This window comes from Leptinotarsa decemlineata, unplaced genomic scaffold (assembly GCF_025532065.1).
Source record: "Leptinotarsa decemlineata unplaced genomic scaffold, Ldec_3_MD MMD2_tig00000035_RagTag_RagTag, whole genome shotgun sequence".
Lineage (NCBI taxonomy): Eukaryota > Metazoa > Arthropoda > Insecta > Coleoptera > Chrysomelidae > Leptinotarsa > Leptinotarsa decemlineata.
This window is the reverse complement of record NW_027412540.1, coordinates 12069574-12091205: the sequence shown is the minus strand read 5'-3', so window position 1 is coordinate 12091205 and position 21632 is coordinate 12069574. Positions and strand designations below refer to the sequence as shown.

Below are 21632 nucleotides of genomic sequence, written 5' to 3'. Positions count from 1 at the left end.
GAGATGTCAACGATCAAGAATCAGTTCTGTCTGTTTAAAATCTGTTTTTCTGTTAATCAGATCAAGAATGGGATGGATAAAGTTGCGAAATCTATGTTGAGCACCTTGCAGACCAAGGAGAGCTGTTTTCACTCCTCCCTTTTGCATTTTGAGGAGGAGACGTGGCTCCCCGGCTCGAGGTGGAGGAGACGTGAGAGCTCTCGTCTCCCGAAACGTGGCGGCTCCTTCTGAAACCTCCACTGGATGCGTTGCATTTTGGCGTTAAGAGCCTTCCCCTCTCTCGGGAGCGAGAGACTTGGAGATCCCCTATGTGAATTTCCTTAGCGAAATTCTCACACACAACAATTTTCAGTTGTTTGTTCACATTGGCCTTTGATTATCTCGAATTCATCCCGCCAAAATGAAAGTGTCGCGGCAAACTATAAATAATTTTCTTTGACGAATACGTCTTGGAGGTGCGATTGGCGAGTCCTAGCGTTGCGACGGCAGTGCGAACGCTCCACGGTCACCTGGACGTCTGTTTGCATGGCTAATTCAAATTCAAACGTCAGTGGTTTGTTAGACGCGAGTGCGCATCGTGGTCTGTTTCAAATTGCGGTTTGTTGCCGTTCGATTCCAGCATTTGTGTTATTAGAGGAAGGAGTTCACGAACTGTTTATGACCGTTTCGTGTCGTGCTAATAGAGTTTTGTGCGCTTATTTCGTTTCCGCATTTTGCAAAGTTTCGACGAACGTGGAAAATACACAAAAAAAGATTATTTGCTTATAAATAGTCGTACCTAGTATTTTTGAACAGTTGAATAGTTCGTATTACTGATGAAAGTTTTTGAATAATTCCATGAAAAAACAAAATTTGCATGATTTTTCTTTTTATATTATTCAATATTCGTAGTCCACTTTTAAAAACACACACAAATGTATGTACCTGATAACTATTGTTTCTGAATAATTTGCAAAAAATCAATGAACATATACAGGGTGTTTCCTAACTTCGTTACGAAATTTCAGCGAGTGATTCGTTAGTTCGTTTTAAGAAAAAAGTTTTCATGAACATATGTCCGAAGTTGCTTCGTTTCTGAGATACAGGGCGTTCAAGTTAATAAAAAACCGGTATTTATAAAATATCATAAATATCCTTACAACGATTTGGCTGAAATTTGCTACAGTTATTTGAAGTAATGAGGCGCTTATTTAGCCCGAACAAAATTGAAATCATTAGGTCCAGTGGCGTCTCAGTGCGCACCACAGCCAATAATATTAGGAAAAAAGAAAAGAACCGCCACTGACATTTATTTAGTTTTCAATTTGTTTAGATCAAGCAACTAAATTAACAACCTTTCCGTCGCTTGTGTTTACTTCATATCAAGCTTAGTTTTCGAGAAAAAATCAATTCTAAAAACTATCCATGGACAACATAAAATAAAGAGCAAAATTAAATAATAAATAATTTCGATCTTGAAGTAAATGAGCGAAATGTCTACCTTCTGATGAAATACACTACTGCATTCAGTTTGTCATTGACTGACTGACACGTTAAAAAATACCTGGAGTATTCTTTATGACATTTCAACTGCCAATTATTCAATTCCTCAAGTCATTCACATCTAGTATAGGAGATGAAGATGACCCCATAAATATAAATCTAGAGGATTCATATCAGGACTGTGAGTTGGCCAATTTTGAGGTCCTGCACGTCCAATCCAGCGACTAGGGTAGGTGATGTCGAAATGCTGACAAGCAAGAACACTAAAATGAGCAGGATCCCCGTCCTGCATGAACCACATGTTGCCTTTTACGAGTACCGACGCTTCTTCTAACAAAATGGGTGATTTTGCTAGTAAAAAAATGGGCCAATTAGGTAGTCACCAATCATTTCTACTGAAAAGTTCAGCGAAAATTGTTGCTGAAAATGAATTTCTCTAATAACATAATAGCATCTCGTGAAAAATTTGCTTCATTCGTGAATAAAATATTAGGTGAAAAATTACTATTGTGTGCCATCAACCACCTGCAAAGTATTAATCTTGGGTGAAAATCCTGAGGCAGTAGAGCTTGGACCCGTTGTATGTGATATGGGTATAGAAGGTTTCTTTTTAGGACTGTCCATATGATTTTTGGGCCGACTTCTAGCTGCAGTGCAATTTTTCTGGTACTATCTGAAGGATCTTCTATCGCATCGAGTATAGTTTCTTCTAGTCCAGGCGTCTATAGTTTCTGGTCTGCATTTTCATTGAAACTACCAGTTTCATATAATCTTGCATGTAGCGTTCAAAATGTCAGCACATGGAAATACTCTGTTAAGATATCTGTCCTGGCAAATTCTCCGTGCTTCTTTCGCATTTTCATTTGCTAATCCACAAATGAAATGCCATTTCAGCGTTAGAAAAATTATTCATGATGGACTTTCACTGATATGACAACACTATCACTGTCAGCTGATCTACAAAGCAGGTGTTAATGATGTGCAAAGTGGTTTCAGTTTTTTTTCTTGAAAACGAAGCGAGACATGAAGAAAACACAGGCGATGAGAAAGTTTTATTTTCAGTTATTCAATAAAAAAAAATAAAAAACTACAACGTACATTTTCCCCAAAATTATTGGCTGTAGTGCCCACTGAGAGTCAATCTGGTTAGAGCTGAATAAGCGCCTTATTACTTCAAATAATTGCAGCAAATTTCAACCAAATCGGTGTTAGGATCTTTATGATATTAAATAAATATCGCTTTCTTTCAAACTTCAATGTCCTTCATCTCAGAAACGAAGTAACTCCGGATCTATGTTGATAAAAACTTATTTTAACGACCTAACGAATCACCCTCTGAAGTTTCGCACCGTAGTTAGGAAACACCCTGTATCATTTATGATGTAGCTGATACATCAGTCAGTAATAAGAGAGTCGAGAATGAACTTATTCAATATCACCATATTTGACATTTTTAGATTCTATTAGCTTTCAAAATATACAGCAAATGTGAAAAAAGTTTCGGTTTGATGCCGTTCCAATCCTGCGTTTTTGTTGAAAGTGTTTTCAATGTCTCCTGACCGTTTTGTATCATTATAAGATAGTTCAATGCTCATCCCCGTTAGAAGGTCGCGACACACGTGGAAAATATATGATTTATACTTTTTTTACTGAATACTAGTATATCTCAACATTGAATATCGCTGAAGAATTTCAGTCTTCTCAGTTTCTCAATCGGTTAAGAATCAGATGCTCAAAAATTTCAAAATTTTTATACATAAAACAAAATTATACATGATAATGATTATAGAATTCTCAGAATAAATATTATTCAAACCGTTTCGCGTCCACTATTATCACGCGAACTGTCAAATAAAAATCTCACATTAAAGTTTTTTTTTAATACGTTATAATGGATTTCCATCAAGTATTGGTTAGTTCTATCATATTTTCGAAATTGGCAAAATTTTTGAATGTTAGGGAATAACATTCATCATTATAAACTGAGCCTGGTTCACGAGCGACATTATAGTCCAGTAACTTTATACATCACAGCATGCGTCAAATCCGGTAGTTCTGATTTTTTGCAGACTTGGTTGTGATGTTGGCCTAATAAATAATCCAAGTTTGTGACCTCGATCTTCAAACGAAACTTTGTCGAAAATCGAAAAAACCGCGAAAAAATCGAGTTTTTTCAAATTTTGGCGATTACAATCCCGATGGATTAGTTTTTGAAAAAAATTTTTGCAATTCTGTTTTTCTGATTAATATAACTTTGACCCTGATTATATCATCGAAGCTTTTTATGATGAGATGTTAGAAAAGAAAATGAAAAGTGTGAACGATGATGTATGAACTAGAAAGACATTGAAATGAACAACTCAAAGAGGAAGGAGGGAAATGTAGAAGAATTGATAAATTCTTATTTATGTAATGGAACACATGTTTCAAAAATGAGTCAGTTTTGAAATAAAACAATTTCATCTTTAATAATAATAATAATAATGTTCAAAACGTCCGGTGATTTTTTTTAAGAAGAAAACATTCGAAACTTCAAGGCTGTCCTACAGAAGGAGTCGTGGGATGACGTCTATGAAGAAATATGCCCAAACAAAGCTTATGAAAGTTTCAACAATATTCTTCAATAATATATTGAATTGATTGTCCCGGTGAAACGCTTCCGAAAGCAGACAAAAAAGCATAATTTTGACATTTTCACTCCAGAACTTCACGAACTGAAACACCAAGTAAACCTCTATTCAGAATGTGCTAGAGTTAATAATAATTATACGGAGATATATAAGAGAGTGACCCAAACGTATAGGGAAAAACTAAAAGCCAGTTAAAAGCAGTGCGTAAATGACAAAATGTCTATTTCCAGCAACAAAGTCAAATCAATGTGGCATACGGTACATACTATTCAAAAAAAAAGAATACGTGGTAAATGAAATAAAAATTCAACAAGATGGTATTGAAGTATCAAACATAGACATGGCCTACAACTTCAATAATGAGTTCTCAAATTTCATACAGCCGCGAAATGTAGACTTCGATTACATGAAAAGCAATATCTCAATATGCGAAAAATCAATGTTTTTGCGTCCACTAACGGAACCCGAAATTATAGAATTGATAAAGAGCTTAAAGCATTCAAACGCAAGTGGTTACGATGAGATATCAAACAATTTATTGAAAAAATGTTCTTATGAACTTTGCAGCCCAATGACGTATATCATAAACTTGTCTACTGAAAATGGAATTTTTCCGGATAGTCTGAAACTAGCAAAAGTAACACAAATGTATAAAAAAGGGGATAGAAACCTCTATGAAAACTACAGGGGAATTAGCTTACTCTCAAGTATTTCCAAGATTTTTGAACTAAATTTAAAAAATCAATTAATGTCTTTCTTCACAACAAATAACCTTTTTTCAGAAAACCAACACGGTTTCACAAAGAATAAAAGAACAGAAACAGCACTTTATGAGTTCAATGAGCATGTGGTTAATGCACTTGATGGTAAATTCCATATTTGCGGATTGTTCATAGACTTCTCCAGAGCTTTCGATTGCGTTAATGATGACCTGCTATTGGGGAAATTGGAAAGATATGGTGTAAGAGGAGTTGCCCTAGATTTAATGAAATCCTACCTGGAAAATAGAGGGCAACGTGTCAGTGTTGGAAACACTCTCAGTCAGTTGGCAACCATTAGGCAGGGTGTCCCACAGGGATCAATACTTGGACCTATACTATTTTTGATAAATGCAAATGATCTGATGAAATATTTTCAAGGATTGTCAACTATTCACACAGTAGCGTATGCAGATGACACAAATTTCATAGTGAAGGAAATTGATGTAACGACCCTACAGGAAAGAACCCAGGATGTACATAAACAAGTAAACATATAGGCAGAAAAAAATCACTTAACACTCAATACATCTAAAACTGTGATGATGAAGTTCACAATTAGTAAGTGGCCCGAACATTTTGTTATCCATGAAAATGGGGATCTGCCAATTGAATCTTGTACTTCTACAAAAATGTTAGGCGTCACCTTGGACTACAAACTCACATGGATTCCTCATATTGTGACCCTCTGTATTAAATTGAGAAAAAAGTGCTATGCTCTGAGATTCATGACTAATTTTTGTAGTAAAGAGATTTTACTGAGCTTATATGCGACCATAAACTGCCACTTGAGATATGGAATTTTGATTTGGGGTACCGGATCTGCTGCTGAAAGAATATTTATTTTGCAAAAAAATGCAGTAAAAATCATTACCGGTATTGGTTGGAGAGAATCATGTAGATATGCTTTTAAAAATCTCAAGATACTAACTGTTGCTGGTCTCTATATTTATGAATTGTGTATATACGTTTATAGAAACAAGCATAATACACCTTTCCAGCAACATAATTATCCAACTCGTTCTAGAGACAAACTGATGCCCAATATTCATATAACAACTCTTTACCAGAAAAGTTTTCTTTATCTTGGACCAAAAATGTTTAATAAATTAGGAGAATCAATTAAAATATCACCAAATCTTAACATTTTTAAATCAAGACTGGAAAAGGCACTTATTGAAAAAAATTGCTACACACTTGACGAATTTTAAACTGTTTTTTTTATATTTTAGTGACGAAATATCACAACGATGTGATAAAATTGACTTTCATTTATTTATAGTTATTTTTTTTTACATAATCTAAGCCAAACAAATAATTATATGTATATACCTATATGTATCATATTTTTAGATTATTGATTACTACAAACATTATACTCTGTAACGTGTCCTACCCTCAGACGTTTTCCTTGTCACTGTACGTATAACAATGTACTTTTTAACAAGGAAATAATAAAAAATTATTATTTAATTATTATTATTATCTTTGATTTCGTCTATTATTTATTAAGCTACGAATAGTAGAATAGTAAAAAAAAAATAAGTACAACAAAAGTTAATAAGTTCATTTGTAGGAAATTGAATAATATTAAAAATAAATCAAATTGAGTATTAAATCAAATTAGTTGTGAATCAATATAGTAAATCAATTGAAAATCAATCAAACATTTTCATTAATTCAGCCCTCTTGGATGGTCCTGGTTGAAGTCCGACCGTATCTGGATCGACGCATTGGGATGGCATATCCCCATCAGGGGATGGTGATAAATCGTTGACGTCATCCTCCATTTCGACATCGGACAGATTGTCGCCTTCTGGGGTATCTACTACTCCAACATCAGGTATTGTCACAAGAGGTCCCAATGCAGTACCTGCAGATTGATGAGCAATCCAATCCTGCCTTTCTGCAGCTGCACGTGTTCCCACAACCCTTCGAACAGCCGCTAGAAATCATCTGCAAGAGGTGTTGTGAGGCTGCATCTCTGGTGTGATACAAGAATGCACCAATCACATGCAGTAAACCAGAGATAAACGAGCGAGGCCTGACTGCCGATATTATTGAATGTACAATAGCAACGACCTTTCTATAGGAATTCAAGCAGCTTCGTTGGTTTTTCAAAATTACCATTTCGAGCAACAGTTTCAAAGAATTAGGAATAACTGAATCTACATTCTGGAAAAAGTCGTCGGATGGTGTGAATTGTGTTGTAGCGTACACTTGCGACCGTATATCCTCTCCTATGACTTCAGCAGCTGCTTTCACCACGCCTAGTCTTACTGCTTGAGGATCTGAGCTTCTACTGTCATACCATGTACTGGTGAGAATTTGACGACCTGTGTTTTTAAAACAAACAGTCGTGTGTTTGAAGAGTCTCTCAACGATCAAAATGTCCTCCCCATACTTTTCAAACAAGCAATTTTTCACCGTTCGTAGTCGAGGTCGTTCTCATTCTATCTGGTCCATGAGTTCGTCTAGAGAAAACTGACACTTTTCAGCGTTTTCTCCCAGAAATAAAAAAAAAATCTCCATGGCCTTATCAACTGTGGGATGCTGACGATTTCCCCTGGACTTTTCTGTTGTAGGTGCCTGGTAGAGCTTTGTTTGTCAAAACTGATGATATCTGGCATCAAAGGCTACCAAATCTGTGTTTTCAGATATACGGTCTTTTATTTTAAGAGCCCATTCATCACCACGTTTCTCCGCTGCTTAAAAGATTGTTGTACAACTTTTCCGCAGTAATGACATTGTTCCGTTTTCCTGGCTTCTTCTTTCTTTCTGCCACAAGGAACTCTTCAGTTATTTTGTCTCCACATAGACAACAGTGTTCTCTGAAATTGAACTACTTAGAGACTGATCTCGTAGCCCTTGATGGCCTAATATTTGATTTTCCACTGCTAACAACTGCTTTGATCAACTTCGGATTGTTGTATTTTATCTGACAAGCACTGTGCACATATATCTCATTTACGCCCTTCAATAAACGCTGATTTTCTTGAGGGAAATACTCGACGCAAGAAGGGTTTCCACACCTCGACGGTCGGTCGGTAGCCAAGCGGTTCGGCGTAGGTGCTTTGTTCACTCACTCGAATTGATTGCCGTGTTGGTCGGTGGTTCAAGTCCTAGTCTGAACGATCGATCTTCACTTGCTATCGTCCAACCCGTGTTAGGAATCACACGTTGAAAAATAAGACCTCGTTAATCCTTGGCTCGCACAAGTATCGACTTCTGAGGGTTGTCGTCCGTAGTGGTGCGACAGCTGGTTGACGGAAAAACAGATTTTTTTTTTAAACCTCTTTTCTTCACTAGGCGCACTTGAACTTCACTTAAAGTCTCCTTAGATATAAAACACAAACCCAGGTTGGAACTGGGACAACAACTGCCAGTCAACAACTGAAACGAAAAAAAAAATTGGATTATTCATCAGGTCAACATCACAAACAAGTCTGAAAAATCAGAACTACCGGAGTTCAGAAACTGATCCTTTAGGGTTATTATCGCCAAAATTGGAGAATAAACCTGATTTTTCGCGATTTTTGACAAAGTTACGTTCGGCGCCCAAGGTCACAAATTTGGGTTATACATAAGGCCAACATCACAAACAAGTCTGCAAAAAATCAGAACCATAGGATTTCAAAAACTAGTTCTTCAGGGTTACTATCGCCAAAATTGGAGGAAAAATCCGAGTTTTCGCGGTTTTTTCGATTTTTGACAAAGTTGTGTTCGGCGTCCGAGGTCACAAACTTGGATTATTCATTGGGTCAACATCACAAACAAGTCTGCAAAAAATCAGAACTACCAGATTTCAAAAACCAGTCCTTGTTATTGTTATTATCGCCAAAATTGGAGGAAAAACCCGATTTTTGTGGTTTTTTTGATTTTTGAAAAAGTTGCATTCAGCGCCCGAGGTCACAAACTCAAATTATTCATCAGGCCAACATCACAAACAAGTCTGCAAAAAATCAGAACTACTGGATTTGACGCATACTACCACCCCATACTTTCAGGCGACAAAGTTACTGGATTATTATGTATATTGGATTTATTTCAACGAAAGAAAAAACAGCAGTAAACTCCTCACTCCAAATGTTAGACTTCATATGGAAAAAGTAAATATTAGGTTCCGAGAAAATAATGGCGTTGACGACGCCTGTGTTCGAATCGATTTCGATTCTTTTCAATCGGTTGAACAGTTCGGTTGTATTTATTCGATGTGAAACTCAATAGGAACGTTTGCTAGCTACGTAGCCATTAATTAAATTTGGATGGAAAGTTTGATTTGGGCATTGAATAATTCAATAATGTTTGATACAAATGGTTAGAAAGACCTAATGTTCATTGGAGTTAATTGTTTGAATATATATTCAAATTGATAATCGTTTGAATCATTCCAATAACGAAATGCTACCCTGTATTCTGGACAAAATGAGCATCCTATCACCTTAATTAACACTGTGTGAGTGTACAACGCAATAAGAAGTAACATGCAACATATTTATTAACCTTTTCGCTTTTTCTCTTCTAATTTTTTCTTACGAAATCAAGAAATCAATAACTATTTTGAAATAGATTTATTTATTTTTCCTCTTACCATTTCCAACTTATGTTCTCATGATTCGACGATTTTTCTATAATGTTAAATTGATGGGAAAGAAAGTTTTTGGCTTTCTATTACTTCATTTCGAAGAAAGTAATCAAGTTGAAAATGAGTAACTCTATACATGGATGCAAAGTGCAAAGAAGCAACTTTCAGACACAAACTGGAAAAGTCCTTCTGAAACAGCTACTTTCATAAATATTGAATTACACGAAAGAAAAAAATTCTTTCGAGATGAATATTTCCATATAAACACTGAATTATACAGAAGATAACAAAAAATTGCACTTACCTGCAACACTGTCATCTTCACTGGTAGACAGTGTTCCATGTAAGTGCAATTTGTTACCATTCATTTAAAGTAGACCTCCTATGAATGATATCTTATTTTATTCCATAACGAATGTTTGGAGTACAAACTTTCGAAAGAATGAATTTTTTCTTTCGTGTAATTCAATGTTTATATGAAAGTAGCTGTTTCAGGAGGGTTTTCTTCCAGTTTGAATGAAAGTTGCTTCTTTGCATGATCAACACATCCATGTACAGAGTTACTTATTTTCAAATTGATTACTTCCTTCCTTTCTTCGAAAGATTCCCACAATTTTTGTATAATGATGCGAGAAGTAGAAAGCCAAAAACTTTCTTTCCCAAGAATTAATCACTTCTAAAAATATAACCCCTTCAATTCGTTATATTGATCTTCTGTACGACACAAAATATGAAATAAGTTCATATACAATTACTAAATTCTTGTGAAATAATTATGAACAAATGTAAATTGCTAGTTTTCAAAATAATTGTAAGTAATTATGTAAGGATTTTTTTCAATATCAAGAAATATGAAAATAGTTTGAAATTCTTGAAAAATGAAAAATGTTTTCAAGAAATATGAATCGAAAATGTCTTAATTGAAGATACCTAGAAGCAATCACACATTGAAAGGTAAGACCTCGTTAATCCTTGGCTCGCACAAGTTTTGACTTCTAAGGGTTGTCGTTCGTAGGGGTGCGACAACTGGTTAACCGAGAAACAGATTTTTTAAACAAAAGTATTTCTGAATCTGATTGGGGAAGATCACTTTAATAATAAATAATTGAAAGAGAACATTCAGGACCCTTAATCGTATAGTCATAACTGTCATTAAATATAATATCTGTTATTCTGTCTGACAGCGATACCTTCAGATCACTTGTTGAGACCAAGCACTAAACTCACCATTTTCTGCATTTGCTTATATTTTCCAAGGTTGTTACCAACGGTAAATCACCAATTCATTTCATTTTCTCTAGTCGTTCATTTCTGCTAGAAATTTCACGATTGACATGCCTTTTAGTGGAGACTCCATGTAAAGGATAGATTACATTTGTAAAAAACAACAGAAACTAGTTTAGATTGAAATAAGTATATTTTCAGAAGATAATAATATTTTTGAAATAAAGCTTTTGACTTTCTACTTTTCCACCTCCATTGAGGATTTTTCAAAGAAAGGAAAAAAGCCATCAATTGAAAAAATAAACTGTTCACAAAGTTGAGTGGATCATGCAAAGAAGTAACCTCCAGACACAAACTGGAAGAAAAAGCCCCTACAACAACTACTTTCATAGGAACATGGAATTATTTAAAAAACACTTTTTCCTATTCAGTCGGTACACCAAATATTCGTTATGGAATTTAAATAGATTTCATTCACAGAATTGCTATCCATTATAGTACATGACAAGAGGTCATTCCCATGGAATTTTTGATTAGATTAGTCGTAGATACGTATGTGAGAAACAACAAAAATCAATTTTCAACTCGAATTATTGGTAGGTTAGCGAATCGAACGATTTCAATTCAATATTTGAGTGTGATATTGCATGACAAAATGGAAAAATATATTCACAGTGGCAACGTAACAAACTACTTCCATTAGCATAAAGTTACAGCGATCTTTTTATGCATCGTTAGCAAAACTGATGCAGCGGGACTTACGAAAGATTACCGTCATTTCCACTCACATTGTTATCTGAGCATCTCTACACAACACGATCTATGTAGAAGACAAATGAAATGTACAATAAAATGCAGAGAACAATTTTAGGGAAGTTTGATATCGAATGGAATAATAATACCAGGTCGCTCTTTTCCGTAAAGCGTTGAGGAATTCGTTATTTTTAGTTGAAACCTTCCATCAACCGAACTCAAAATTCAGGTACTTTGTCAAATAGATACTAATTATTATCAGAGACAATATAAATGAATATAATGAAATGATAATAATAACAATGATTCAAAAAACTAACTGATAACTAAGTACCCACAGAGCACACAAAAAAAGATAAATCAGAACTGAAACTTGAAAAAAATATAAATAGACATACATATACACATATATACATACATATATGTTTGAATATTATTATAAACATGAACATAAATGTACTCATCAGATAATAATATCTATACAAACAATAAATATTTCTTCAAATTAATTCGGAATTTTTGTTTATTAATTTTTTTAAGCATTGGGTAGCTCATTGTGAAATTTGACACCTTTATAATAAATCAAATTTTGTCAAATATTTGTTTTCATTTTCATTAATATCAGATTGCCTGAATATATTGTCAAATGGTTGTGTTGGTCACTATTGATTTTGAAAGTCAAATTTGAATGTTTGAGCTTATTTTTGGCCAAATGAATGAAGGTACATAATTCGAATTTGTGTAAGGATGATAAATCTAATATTTTTTTTTGGTTTATACAAGTTGACTATAAGCTCTTTGTAGTTCAACGTGTATATAAACCTTATAATTTTTTTCGGTCGAAGAATATATAAAATATATCTTGTCAGTAGATAAATAAAACATTAATATCTTATCTATACAGATAGTCAAAGCAAACTACAAATTTGAAAATACAAAATATACAATATGCGAATGAAATACAAAACATTTAGGAAAAGTATCACGATAGATGATTTTGATGACTTGACATGGGATTTTGGGTGATGATATCGTAGATATGGAAAAATGCTCGTACAGGTAGAATTTAAATTTGAGGGGGGCATTTTGTCTTAATACATGCAACAATATGACTTCAAACCTCGACCAGTGGGGTGAATCACTGTTCATGGGTGAAGTTACAGTGTGATTTTGGTACATTCTAGATGTTTTTCAAATTTGCGCCCCCCTAACGAAATCTAAGAGAGACTGGTCTGGTCATCGTGGGGGCCATTCGATATAACCTAGCTCACGAAGCCAATGACCTAGGAAGTGTTGATCTAAATAATGCCGAGTAGGCGGAGCATAGCGTTGAAATAGCAAATGATTCTCGAGATATTTTTTGTTATTTTCAATAATGTTAGTTAACATGGTTTCATTTGTGTCTCCAAGCAGTTCCAGATACAGTTCACCTTATGGATTTCCTTCGAAGAATACGTGACCAATGATACGATCACAAAAAATACCAGCCCATACATTCATGAATCTCATGAAATATGTAGGGGTTCAAATTAGCCCAATATTAGGTAATAAAGTGATCAACTGTACCATTAACAAAATTGGCACATATTCATTTTGGGATTTGCACTCGCATTCTCACCGCATTGTAAATGTTGATCAAAATCATTACCTCCATTCATGTTTGATGCAATATGAGAATGCAATTTGTGACGTTCCAAAATACGCTGAAGGCTTCGTGAAATACCGAAAACAGTCACTAGTTGTCTTTTACTCAACATATGTTCAAGCTCAAGATGGCCCAGAATTGTTACTGTTGTTGTCTCAATTATGACTGGAGGTTGGATTAACAGTTTTTGGTTTGTTTTCTATCACCATTTTTCTGAATTTGGAAACGAATTCAGATGCACATTGCCGCGACATAGTTCTGCTATATTGCTGATCGAATCTTTCAGCAGCTCTTTGCGCACATCTGCTGTTTTGATAATACAGTTCAATGAACTCAACCCTTTCTGCAATAGGGGACACCATTGTTTCGTTTTATTTAATGAATACCATACCACACACGAGTGAACATCACTCATTCAAACGACCGTCAGGTAGAACGGTGGTACGAGATGTGAGGCTGGACGTCGTCCAACTCGTGCTAAGAGTCGCACCTTAGAAGAGTAAGACCTCGCTAGTTCCGACTTTTGAGCTGTCGTTCGTAGAGGCGACAGTTGGTTATCGAAAAACAGACACAACAGACAGATCTATATTATTACTCTGACGACGCATATGTTGCAAATATTATATATCAAAGAAATATCATATTTTGCATTAGACGTTCAGGATTCGAACCAATATTGTGAATTATGTGTAATATTGGAATTGATCCAGGAAAATGTCATGATTGACGCAGTCAAATTGTTGCATTGGTTTCATAGAAAACCTATGCTGGATAATTAAAATAATGTTAGGTACCGAAGGTCCCAAGACTAATAATAGGCGATAATATTAGGTGCTGTAGAAATCAGACCTGTTGGGCGGTTGTTCTTAAAGTCTGCATTTTTTCCTCTTTCAGAAAGAAGAAGATAATAATCGATATTTTCAACAATGAAGGAAACTTGCCAGTTACAAAAAAAAATTGACATATTGTGATGATAACTGTTCAGTTTCATCGTTTAGATATAATTTTGATACCGTTTTCTTTTGTTCTACTTCAAGGCAATCTATATTTCTGGCACGCTTTTTTACTGAATGCTGTGAGACATTAGCAATTTGCGTTCAAAAATAAATCGAAGGACCAAAATAATGTTTGGATCCATTTGAAAATCGAAATAATTTTCTCAAGTGTTACAAAAAAAAAATGAGAATGATTCAGCTTCACTGAAAAATTTCGTATTCAAAAATGAACAATCCTACCCACATCATACTTTCAATCCAAATATAAACAATGATATTTCAGACCTTTGTGTGAACACGAAAAATTCATTCTTTCCTTATTACCTGCAAGTCACTTTAATATATTTAATTTGAAGCGTGGAATATACACATATTCTTCATAAACTATAATTAGTTTTATTTGTTTCGAATATATTAATAAAACTGTCCCGAAAGACATACGATTTTGGCACGATGTTGAATAGTGAACGAACTATGACGATTTATTACAGAACACAACTGAAAGTGATCAAACAAAATAACTTTCCAGGTGATTTGTTTCGGTAGAAAGAGACACATCAATCAACAATATCAGTGGAGCACTCACACTTAATATAACTGAAATAATTATCAAACAATAGCAGCACACATTCAACAGATTTCACGTTTTCCAATTATGATTGTTTTTTGTCAATTTATATGATAATCAAGCCCGGGTTAAACCATGTATAGGGTTTTTGGATGTTTAGCTTCGACTTTGAAGCTATTTTCAAGAAAGTATGACTACACTATGTCCCAACGAAAAAACCATCACTTATCCTAGGAGTGACTATATTTTCTTTCGTATAATTCAATATTAAAACAACGATAAAAATAAAAACAACAATAAAAATTAATTAGCGCTCCGGGGCAACTTCTTTGATTCCACTGGCGAATTTGCTTTTTCAGCTGCAGGAAAACCTGGAAAAACCTGCAGCACCACATCATCTGAAGATCTTGATTTACCTGTATCCTATGAAACAAAATGTAGGGTATCTCCAGAGGCTCCAATAGATTCATTGCATCGACAGAACACTTCGTGACAAGACTATCGTCAAACTTAAACCAGTCCGTTTCGTCTTTGACCAAGGCGTAATAATGATCAAATTCAACGCCAGAATCACAGTGAACAATGACTGCATGAATATTATAATAGTGATCTGCTAGATTGAAATGTTCATCTATTTCGAACCTTCCAAAGAGTTTTCTTCTTCCGTCAGAGGTTGAGTCTTGTTTGAAGATCATCAGTGTTATTATTAGATTGACTGGTGCCTCAGCTATACTTATTTTCTTATAACAGTCAGTTAGTTTGTCGCATGTTTGGCAATACAGTCGATCATCACCTGTAAAAAATTTCATTTTCATATGATTTAACAATGTGCTTTTCACGGACTGGTTATTAGTCATATTAGGAAAAGCTAGATGAAGTTCCAGAAATTCACATAAGTTTTCGCTACCTCTTGAACATTTACTACAAAGTGAACAAGTGAGGATTTTTCCAGCAAAAGATTTACAAACGCAAGACGAGATGGACTGTACGGAATCAGTCAATCTAGAGCGGTCAGGAGTATTGATTTTGCTATTGTTTTGCTCACGAAGAGTATTCAACAAGAACCCCAAGAATTCGGAACAATCCTCTCGTTGTCCCAACGAGTATCTAGTGGACTTCAAAGAGTCCAGGAAATCGGTTGGAGGCAAAGATGATACATTCTCACGAAACTGCAGCTGCATGAACAGGTGTTTGAGTTTCATGAATAACTAGGAAACATTTCCGTTCTCGTTCGTCATTAAAACCTCGTTCTTGAAATTCTTCGTCATGAACAACACTTGCAAAATGCGATTCATGTAGCAAATGTTTCCTAAATCATCCAATCCAATTTTCTTCTCTAGATTTTCAGGACAACTCTCTACTGACTCGTAAGGAAGAACACATTTCACAGAATCTCCATAAGAACCATTTCTCAAGCTGCGATCGATCTTTCCAAGTGAAGAGGGATCGATTCGGCTCTTGCTTCATGAGCTTTTCCACTGAAAGGGAACCAGAACTACGAGGATTGGGTGGCAAGAATGACCTGAGTCCACTGACCCCACTGAAATAGAAGAAGGTGGATCAATCACTTGTGAATTAACCTTGATAGGAGACTGATGAATATCCACATATCACGGCTTGTTTCGAAGAGATTTCAGTTCCGTACTGAAGTTAGGGCAATGCATGATCTCATCAAAATTATGTGAAGGAGCAATAGTTCCAAGGACCGAAGCAGCATTGCCACGTTGAATAGCAATACTTATTCTTTCTATCAAAAAGAGGTAGAACGGTGATCTTTCGTTGCTTGGCCTATTCTCCTTCCGAGTTCATGAACGAATAACAGAGACTCCTAGGAGGGAAAGTCGGACGATAGAACAAAAACATTCGTCGCTAAACTAGTAGGTAAAAACTTGATCTTTTACCTCATGATCTTTTCCCTCATTTCAAAGAGCAAATGATCTTACATCTAAAAACTGCTATATTAGTTTGCTTCCTAACAAATCAAACAATCGTGTTATGAGGAATTCTCAAAAATATGATTTTGTTAAAAATCCGTTTTTCTAGAATTTTACTCGCTTTCTGAAAAAAATAAATCATTGTCGGAATATTTCTTCAAAACATGTTTTCAACAATCACATTGTGTAAATTTAGTAAATTTAAGTGTGAAAAACATTTTTTCTGTTATCCTGTTGAAAAATGGTGATTATTATTTTTGGGATCAAAGTTATATCCTAGCAAATAAGTACACATTTGACAACAAAACGGTAAAAAAATATTTGTCTATATGATGAACTAATCTGTTTGTTCATGTACGATTAGTTACCAAATCTCTTATGAAAATTGTACCTAGCATCATCAATTATTGACGTATTAAAGAAACATTAAATAAAGCCTGAATGTCTTATTTTTCTGTTTCGATTCACAAATGACAATTAACATTTTTTATGTGTTGCAAAACCCATCTTTGTTGAACACGAATTTCAACTTGTGAAGTAGATTAGTGAGTGGAATGGTCGTAAAGACCAAAATCTGTCTGCGCCATGAAAATCAAAATATTATTGAAACATACCTATACCTACCAATAGTACCTCACTTCCTTCTCAAAATTCGTGATATTATTCCATATTTAGAATGATTTTTGATTCTAACGAAATGTTGAAATGAGTACTATTGAACTACTTGTATAATACACCTTGGGAAAATATAAGAAATCACCCAGTAGGTAATTGATTAGGATGAACTAGAAGTTTACAAATTTTCAATCGGCTATATAGCAAAACTTATATAATTTACCTGGGATAGTTTGCATTCACCGTAATATTGAGAGTAATCTCAGGAATGTTGATTGAGAAATATTTCTTCTCTGAGTATATTGAGCTCAAGAGTGGGTTTTTGAGTTTACGTAATGAACTGATTGGCTTCGTTAAGAAGCTGAACTCATTTAGTCGAATTTGATCAGGTGTGATTGCAGGAAAGGATAAAATTAGTTAACCCAATCAAACTATAAGTGAATTCGGACTCATGGGTATCCTGGCCACACTGAATTTGAATTTTCAAATGCATTTTCATTCATTATCTACATTTTATGAATCAGGTGAATAATGCGTTCACTATGATCGATCGATCTAATGAACAAACTGGATAACTATGTAAACTGTTCGAAATAACAGTACATTCATGGTCTGTTTCATTCAACTGACAATTTTGAAGCGAGTAGAAAAGTAAATATGGATGAAAAAATACGAAATTTTGCAATGACAATGGTTCCGTTGAATATCCAGAAATACATCTAGAATATCCTAGAAATTTAAAAACAGGTTCTAATCATAATTGATATCATTAACAAATACTAGAAACTCAACAAATTATCATTGAATATTATTTAAATAACTTTCGGAAATTGGATCTTTTGTCGTTTCTCAACCTACTAACTGAAGCCAAAAAAATGTGCTTTTCAAAGTGGCTCCTCGAGTGGTTCCTGTATTAGACACATTCGCCTAGTTGTTTCTCTTATCCTTAGGTTTCTGTGCTTGATTATTGCTCCACATAACCCAGTCTAACACAAATCATTTGAATAACGATAACACCATACATTCATCAAATTGTCCAAAATTTAAGAGAGCTGTATAAAGAAATCTATCAGAATTATACAGTGCATTTCTTTAATGTTCCCCTCCTTCCATTTTTTGAACGAGTCAATTGAAGAAATTTAAATTTGGGATAATGAAATAAAAGCATGAATACTTTATTTTGATGTGAAATTGACAGATGAAACTTTCAAGATGGCGACTGGGCGCCATCTGGGAAATGAAAAATCAATACAAATGGAGGGTTCTGTGACACATTATTTCGAAGCTCATGACGAATACTTCACAACCCTAGAATATGAAGTCAATATATCCGCCTACTACGAAATGGCGGAATATTTAATAATTTCCTGAAGACAAACACATTAATATCGATATTTCTAGGAATATTTCTTTTTATCTGTCATATGGCAATCACAACAACCCGATAAAGGTTTGTTGTGTCATTTTTTGTTAAACGTTATTGGAGTGACACCAACACTCATGTTTTCCGGGAAACACATACCCAATATCCAGAAAAAATTATCGTTTACGAAGGAATATTGGGAAACCATATTGTAGCACCATTATGTATTGATCAAAATTTAATAGGGGAACTGTATTATGCTGGAAACTACTGTTAACCCTCTCATCACTGAAATCGTCGAAGCGAATCCTAATGAATGCGATATGAATATTGTATTCCAACCACACCACCACATTACTGTAGACAAGTGAAAAACTATTTGGATACTACTTTTCCCGGTCGTTGGATTGGACGTCGAGGTTCTGCAGAATGGCCAGCCCGCTCGCCATAATTGACACCTTCGGACTTTTTTTATTGGTCTATTTGAAGCAAAAGGTGTACGAAACTGAACCTGCTTCAATATTGGATATACGCCAGAGAATGATAAATATTTGTAGAGATATTGACGTTACTATGTTCGAAAATGTTCGGCGTGATATATCGAATAGGCTGTTCATATGTCAAGAAGATCAAGGCAACCATTTCGAGCACCTTCTGAACTGACCTCAAGCTTATTACCTCATATTATGTAGTTAAATATCAATGTATTCAGTCAATTATTAAAAGTTCCTCCATTTTGTAGCAGTTGAAGATATTGACATTATATTCTAGAGTTGTGAAGCATTTGTCAGGAGCTTCAAAATTATGTATCACAAGACCCCACTTTCTATTTAATGTTTTTTCCCAGATGACGCCTAGTCGCCATCTTGACTGTTTCGTTAGTCAATTTCACTTCAAAACTTCAAAATAAAGTATTCATGCATTAATTTCATCATCCCAAATTTCAATTTTTTGAGTTGACCTGTTCAAAAAATGAAAGGGGCGGCATTAATGAAATGCACTATATATATATATATATATATATATATATATATATATATATATATATATATATATATATATATATATATATATTATCAGCTAGAATGTGTATCATGAACTGAATCTGGATTTGAACACTTTGAATGATGAATAAGAAAAACAAAGAGATTCGAGTGCGTCATCCCAGTTTGGACATGCTTGATCCAGAATCTGTTGTGAAGAAGAAGCAAGATGTCTTAACCAAAGCTAGAAAGAAACTCATCAGCCTTAGTGAAGCCCTCAAATCAAACAAAAATCTAGATACTTCTGAATCGCAGAAAAAGGGAATGACGAAGTCAAAGACTCAAGTAACGCTTGATTATTTTTTCAAACAACGCCCTAATAAGAATCATGTTTACGTCAATACTCGCCATCCAACTTCTAATGAAAAAAAATCAGTAGGTCTGAAGAAACAAAACTCAGTCGGTGCTTATCCAATAAAAATTGAAATTACGGATGAAGATGATTTTCCATCGAAATCCCTCAACAGGGAGAGACCGGCCACAGTTTGCGTTGACAAATTAGACTCTCCAATGTATACAGAGGCGCTGGCCCTCGAAAGGCCAAGAAAGAAACTGTCCTTCAGAGTGCCGGAAATTATTGGAGGAAATAATGATATCAAATTGGATAGAAGGTTTGGTAGTTTAATGGATATGTCCGACTGCAATGGAGGGCTTCTGCAAGTTGAAAGCCCCAAGATGCCAAGGAATGCCAGTTTCAACGGAATATTGCACCGTACACCAAGCTTCGAAGATGAAATCTTAGAGGTAACTACATTTTAGTTTATAATGTTATATCTTATGATGAAGGTTTGTATGATGTTTGGCTGTTGATTTCAGTCGTGAAAAAAGTTATTTTGGAATACATGTCGAAATGCTTTATATATAAAAATAATGAAACGACTATGTAAAATCACCGGAGCAGGTAATTTCTACCTCAGCGGTTCAACCTCGCTCCCAATTATTCCACTTTGAGTATTTTTTCTGAGGTTAATTCTCTCAGTATATTCTTTGAAAATATTTCTCTAAGGATGTTTCGAGACCAAAATTTTAAAAAACAATGTAAAAATTATACTTATATATGACACATATATAATATTGTTACGTTTTCCCCGTGAGTTCAATAATAATTAACTACATTGTACAATGATCAAACTCAACTTTATTTCACTGTTATTACAACCAAACCTTTCAAGTAAAACTTCTCTGCATTACATTAGTTCGAACTGTTATGATAGGGACACTTGCTCTTTCCGATATTGCAGTGAGGTGCGCTTGCGCATTACTCATAACATCTTCTATTTTTCACAATTTTAATAACAATTAAGAACAATCAATATATATATACATATATATATATATATATATATATATATATATATATATATATATATATATATATATATATATAATTTTTTACTGTAAGGAAAGGGTAAAAAATTATCAAATCATCATACCCATTGATAAATGACATTTATGTCATACCTTCACATAAATGTCATTTTTCAATGAGTATGATGATTTGATAATTTTTTACTGTAAAGAAAGAGTAAAAAATTATCAAATCATCATACCCATTGAAAAATGACATTTATGTGAAGGTATGACATTTGTCAAACCCACAAAAAATCTTATACATGTTAACTTTTACGTCAATTTATATCTTCAATTTATTGTTTTCCACTCATTTTTACTTCAAGTATGATTTGTAATGTTATTCAAAGGCGAAAATATTCAAAAATCATTAAATTATAGGCCCTGAAGAAGCTTCCCATTAGAAGCGCAAGCTTGGCAAAGTAAAGCAGAGTTTGATTTTTTATTTTTTTGACTGAGTGACTATGTTAATCCATTTTACCATACATTTCTCCAGTCGCTAACATTATTCACTTTATATTATCTGTCACTCTGTTCCAACTGAATTGTATTTTGATAACGGCCCATGCACGAATTCAAAAATTTTTCAATAGATTGGAATTTTCAACATAATTTCCAAGTCCACACCACCAACAATCGAATGGCCTCGTGGAACGAGCTATCGGATCCGTTAAAAATATACTGAAG

The 21632-nt window shown here is 34.4% G+C and overlaps 1 protein-coding gene across 2 annotated transcripts in view; it reads left to right on the top strand.

Annotated features, from left to right (window-relative positions):
- The window catches only part of LOC111507868 (capon-like protein), a 212815-nt gene that overhangs the window by 128531 nt on the left and 62652 nt on the right, over positions 1-21632 (top strand). Inside the window, exons 1-2 of one of the 2 annotated variants that reach the window (XM_074171895.1) lie at positions 496-802; positions 19633-20339. The exons of the other annotated variant lie outside the window; for it this stretch is intronic. Coding sequence (XP_074027996.1) covers positions 19677-20339 — 663 coding nt within the window. The 5' untranslated portion in view covers positions 496-802; positions 19633-19676. Of the gene's footprint in view, positions 1-495; positions 803-19632; positions 20340-21632 lie in introns of those variants that run through there. 2 annotated transcript variants of the gene reach the window in all.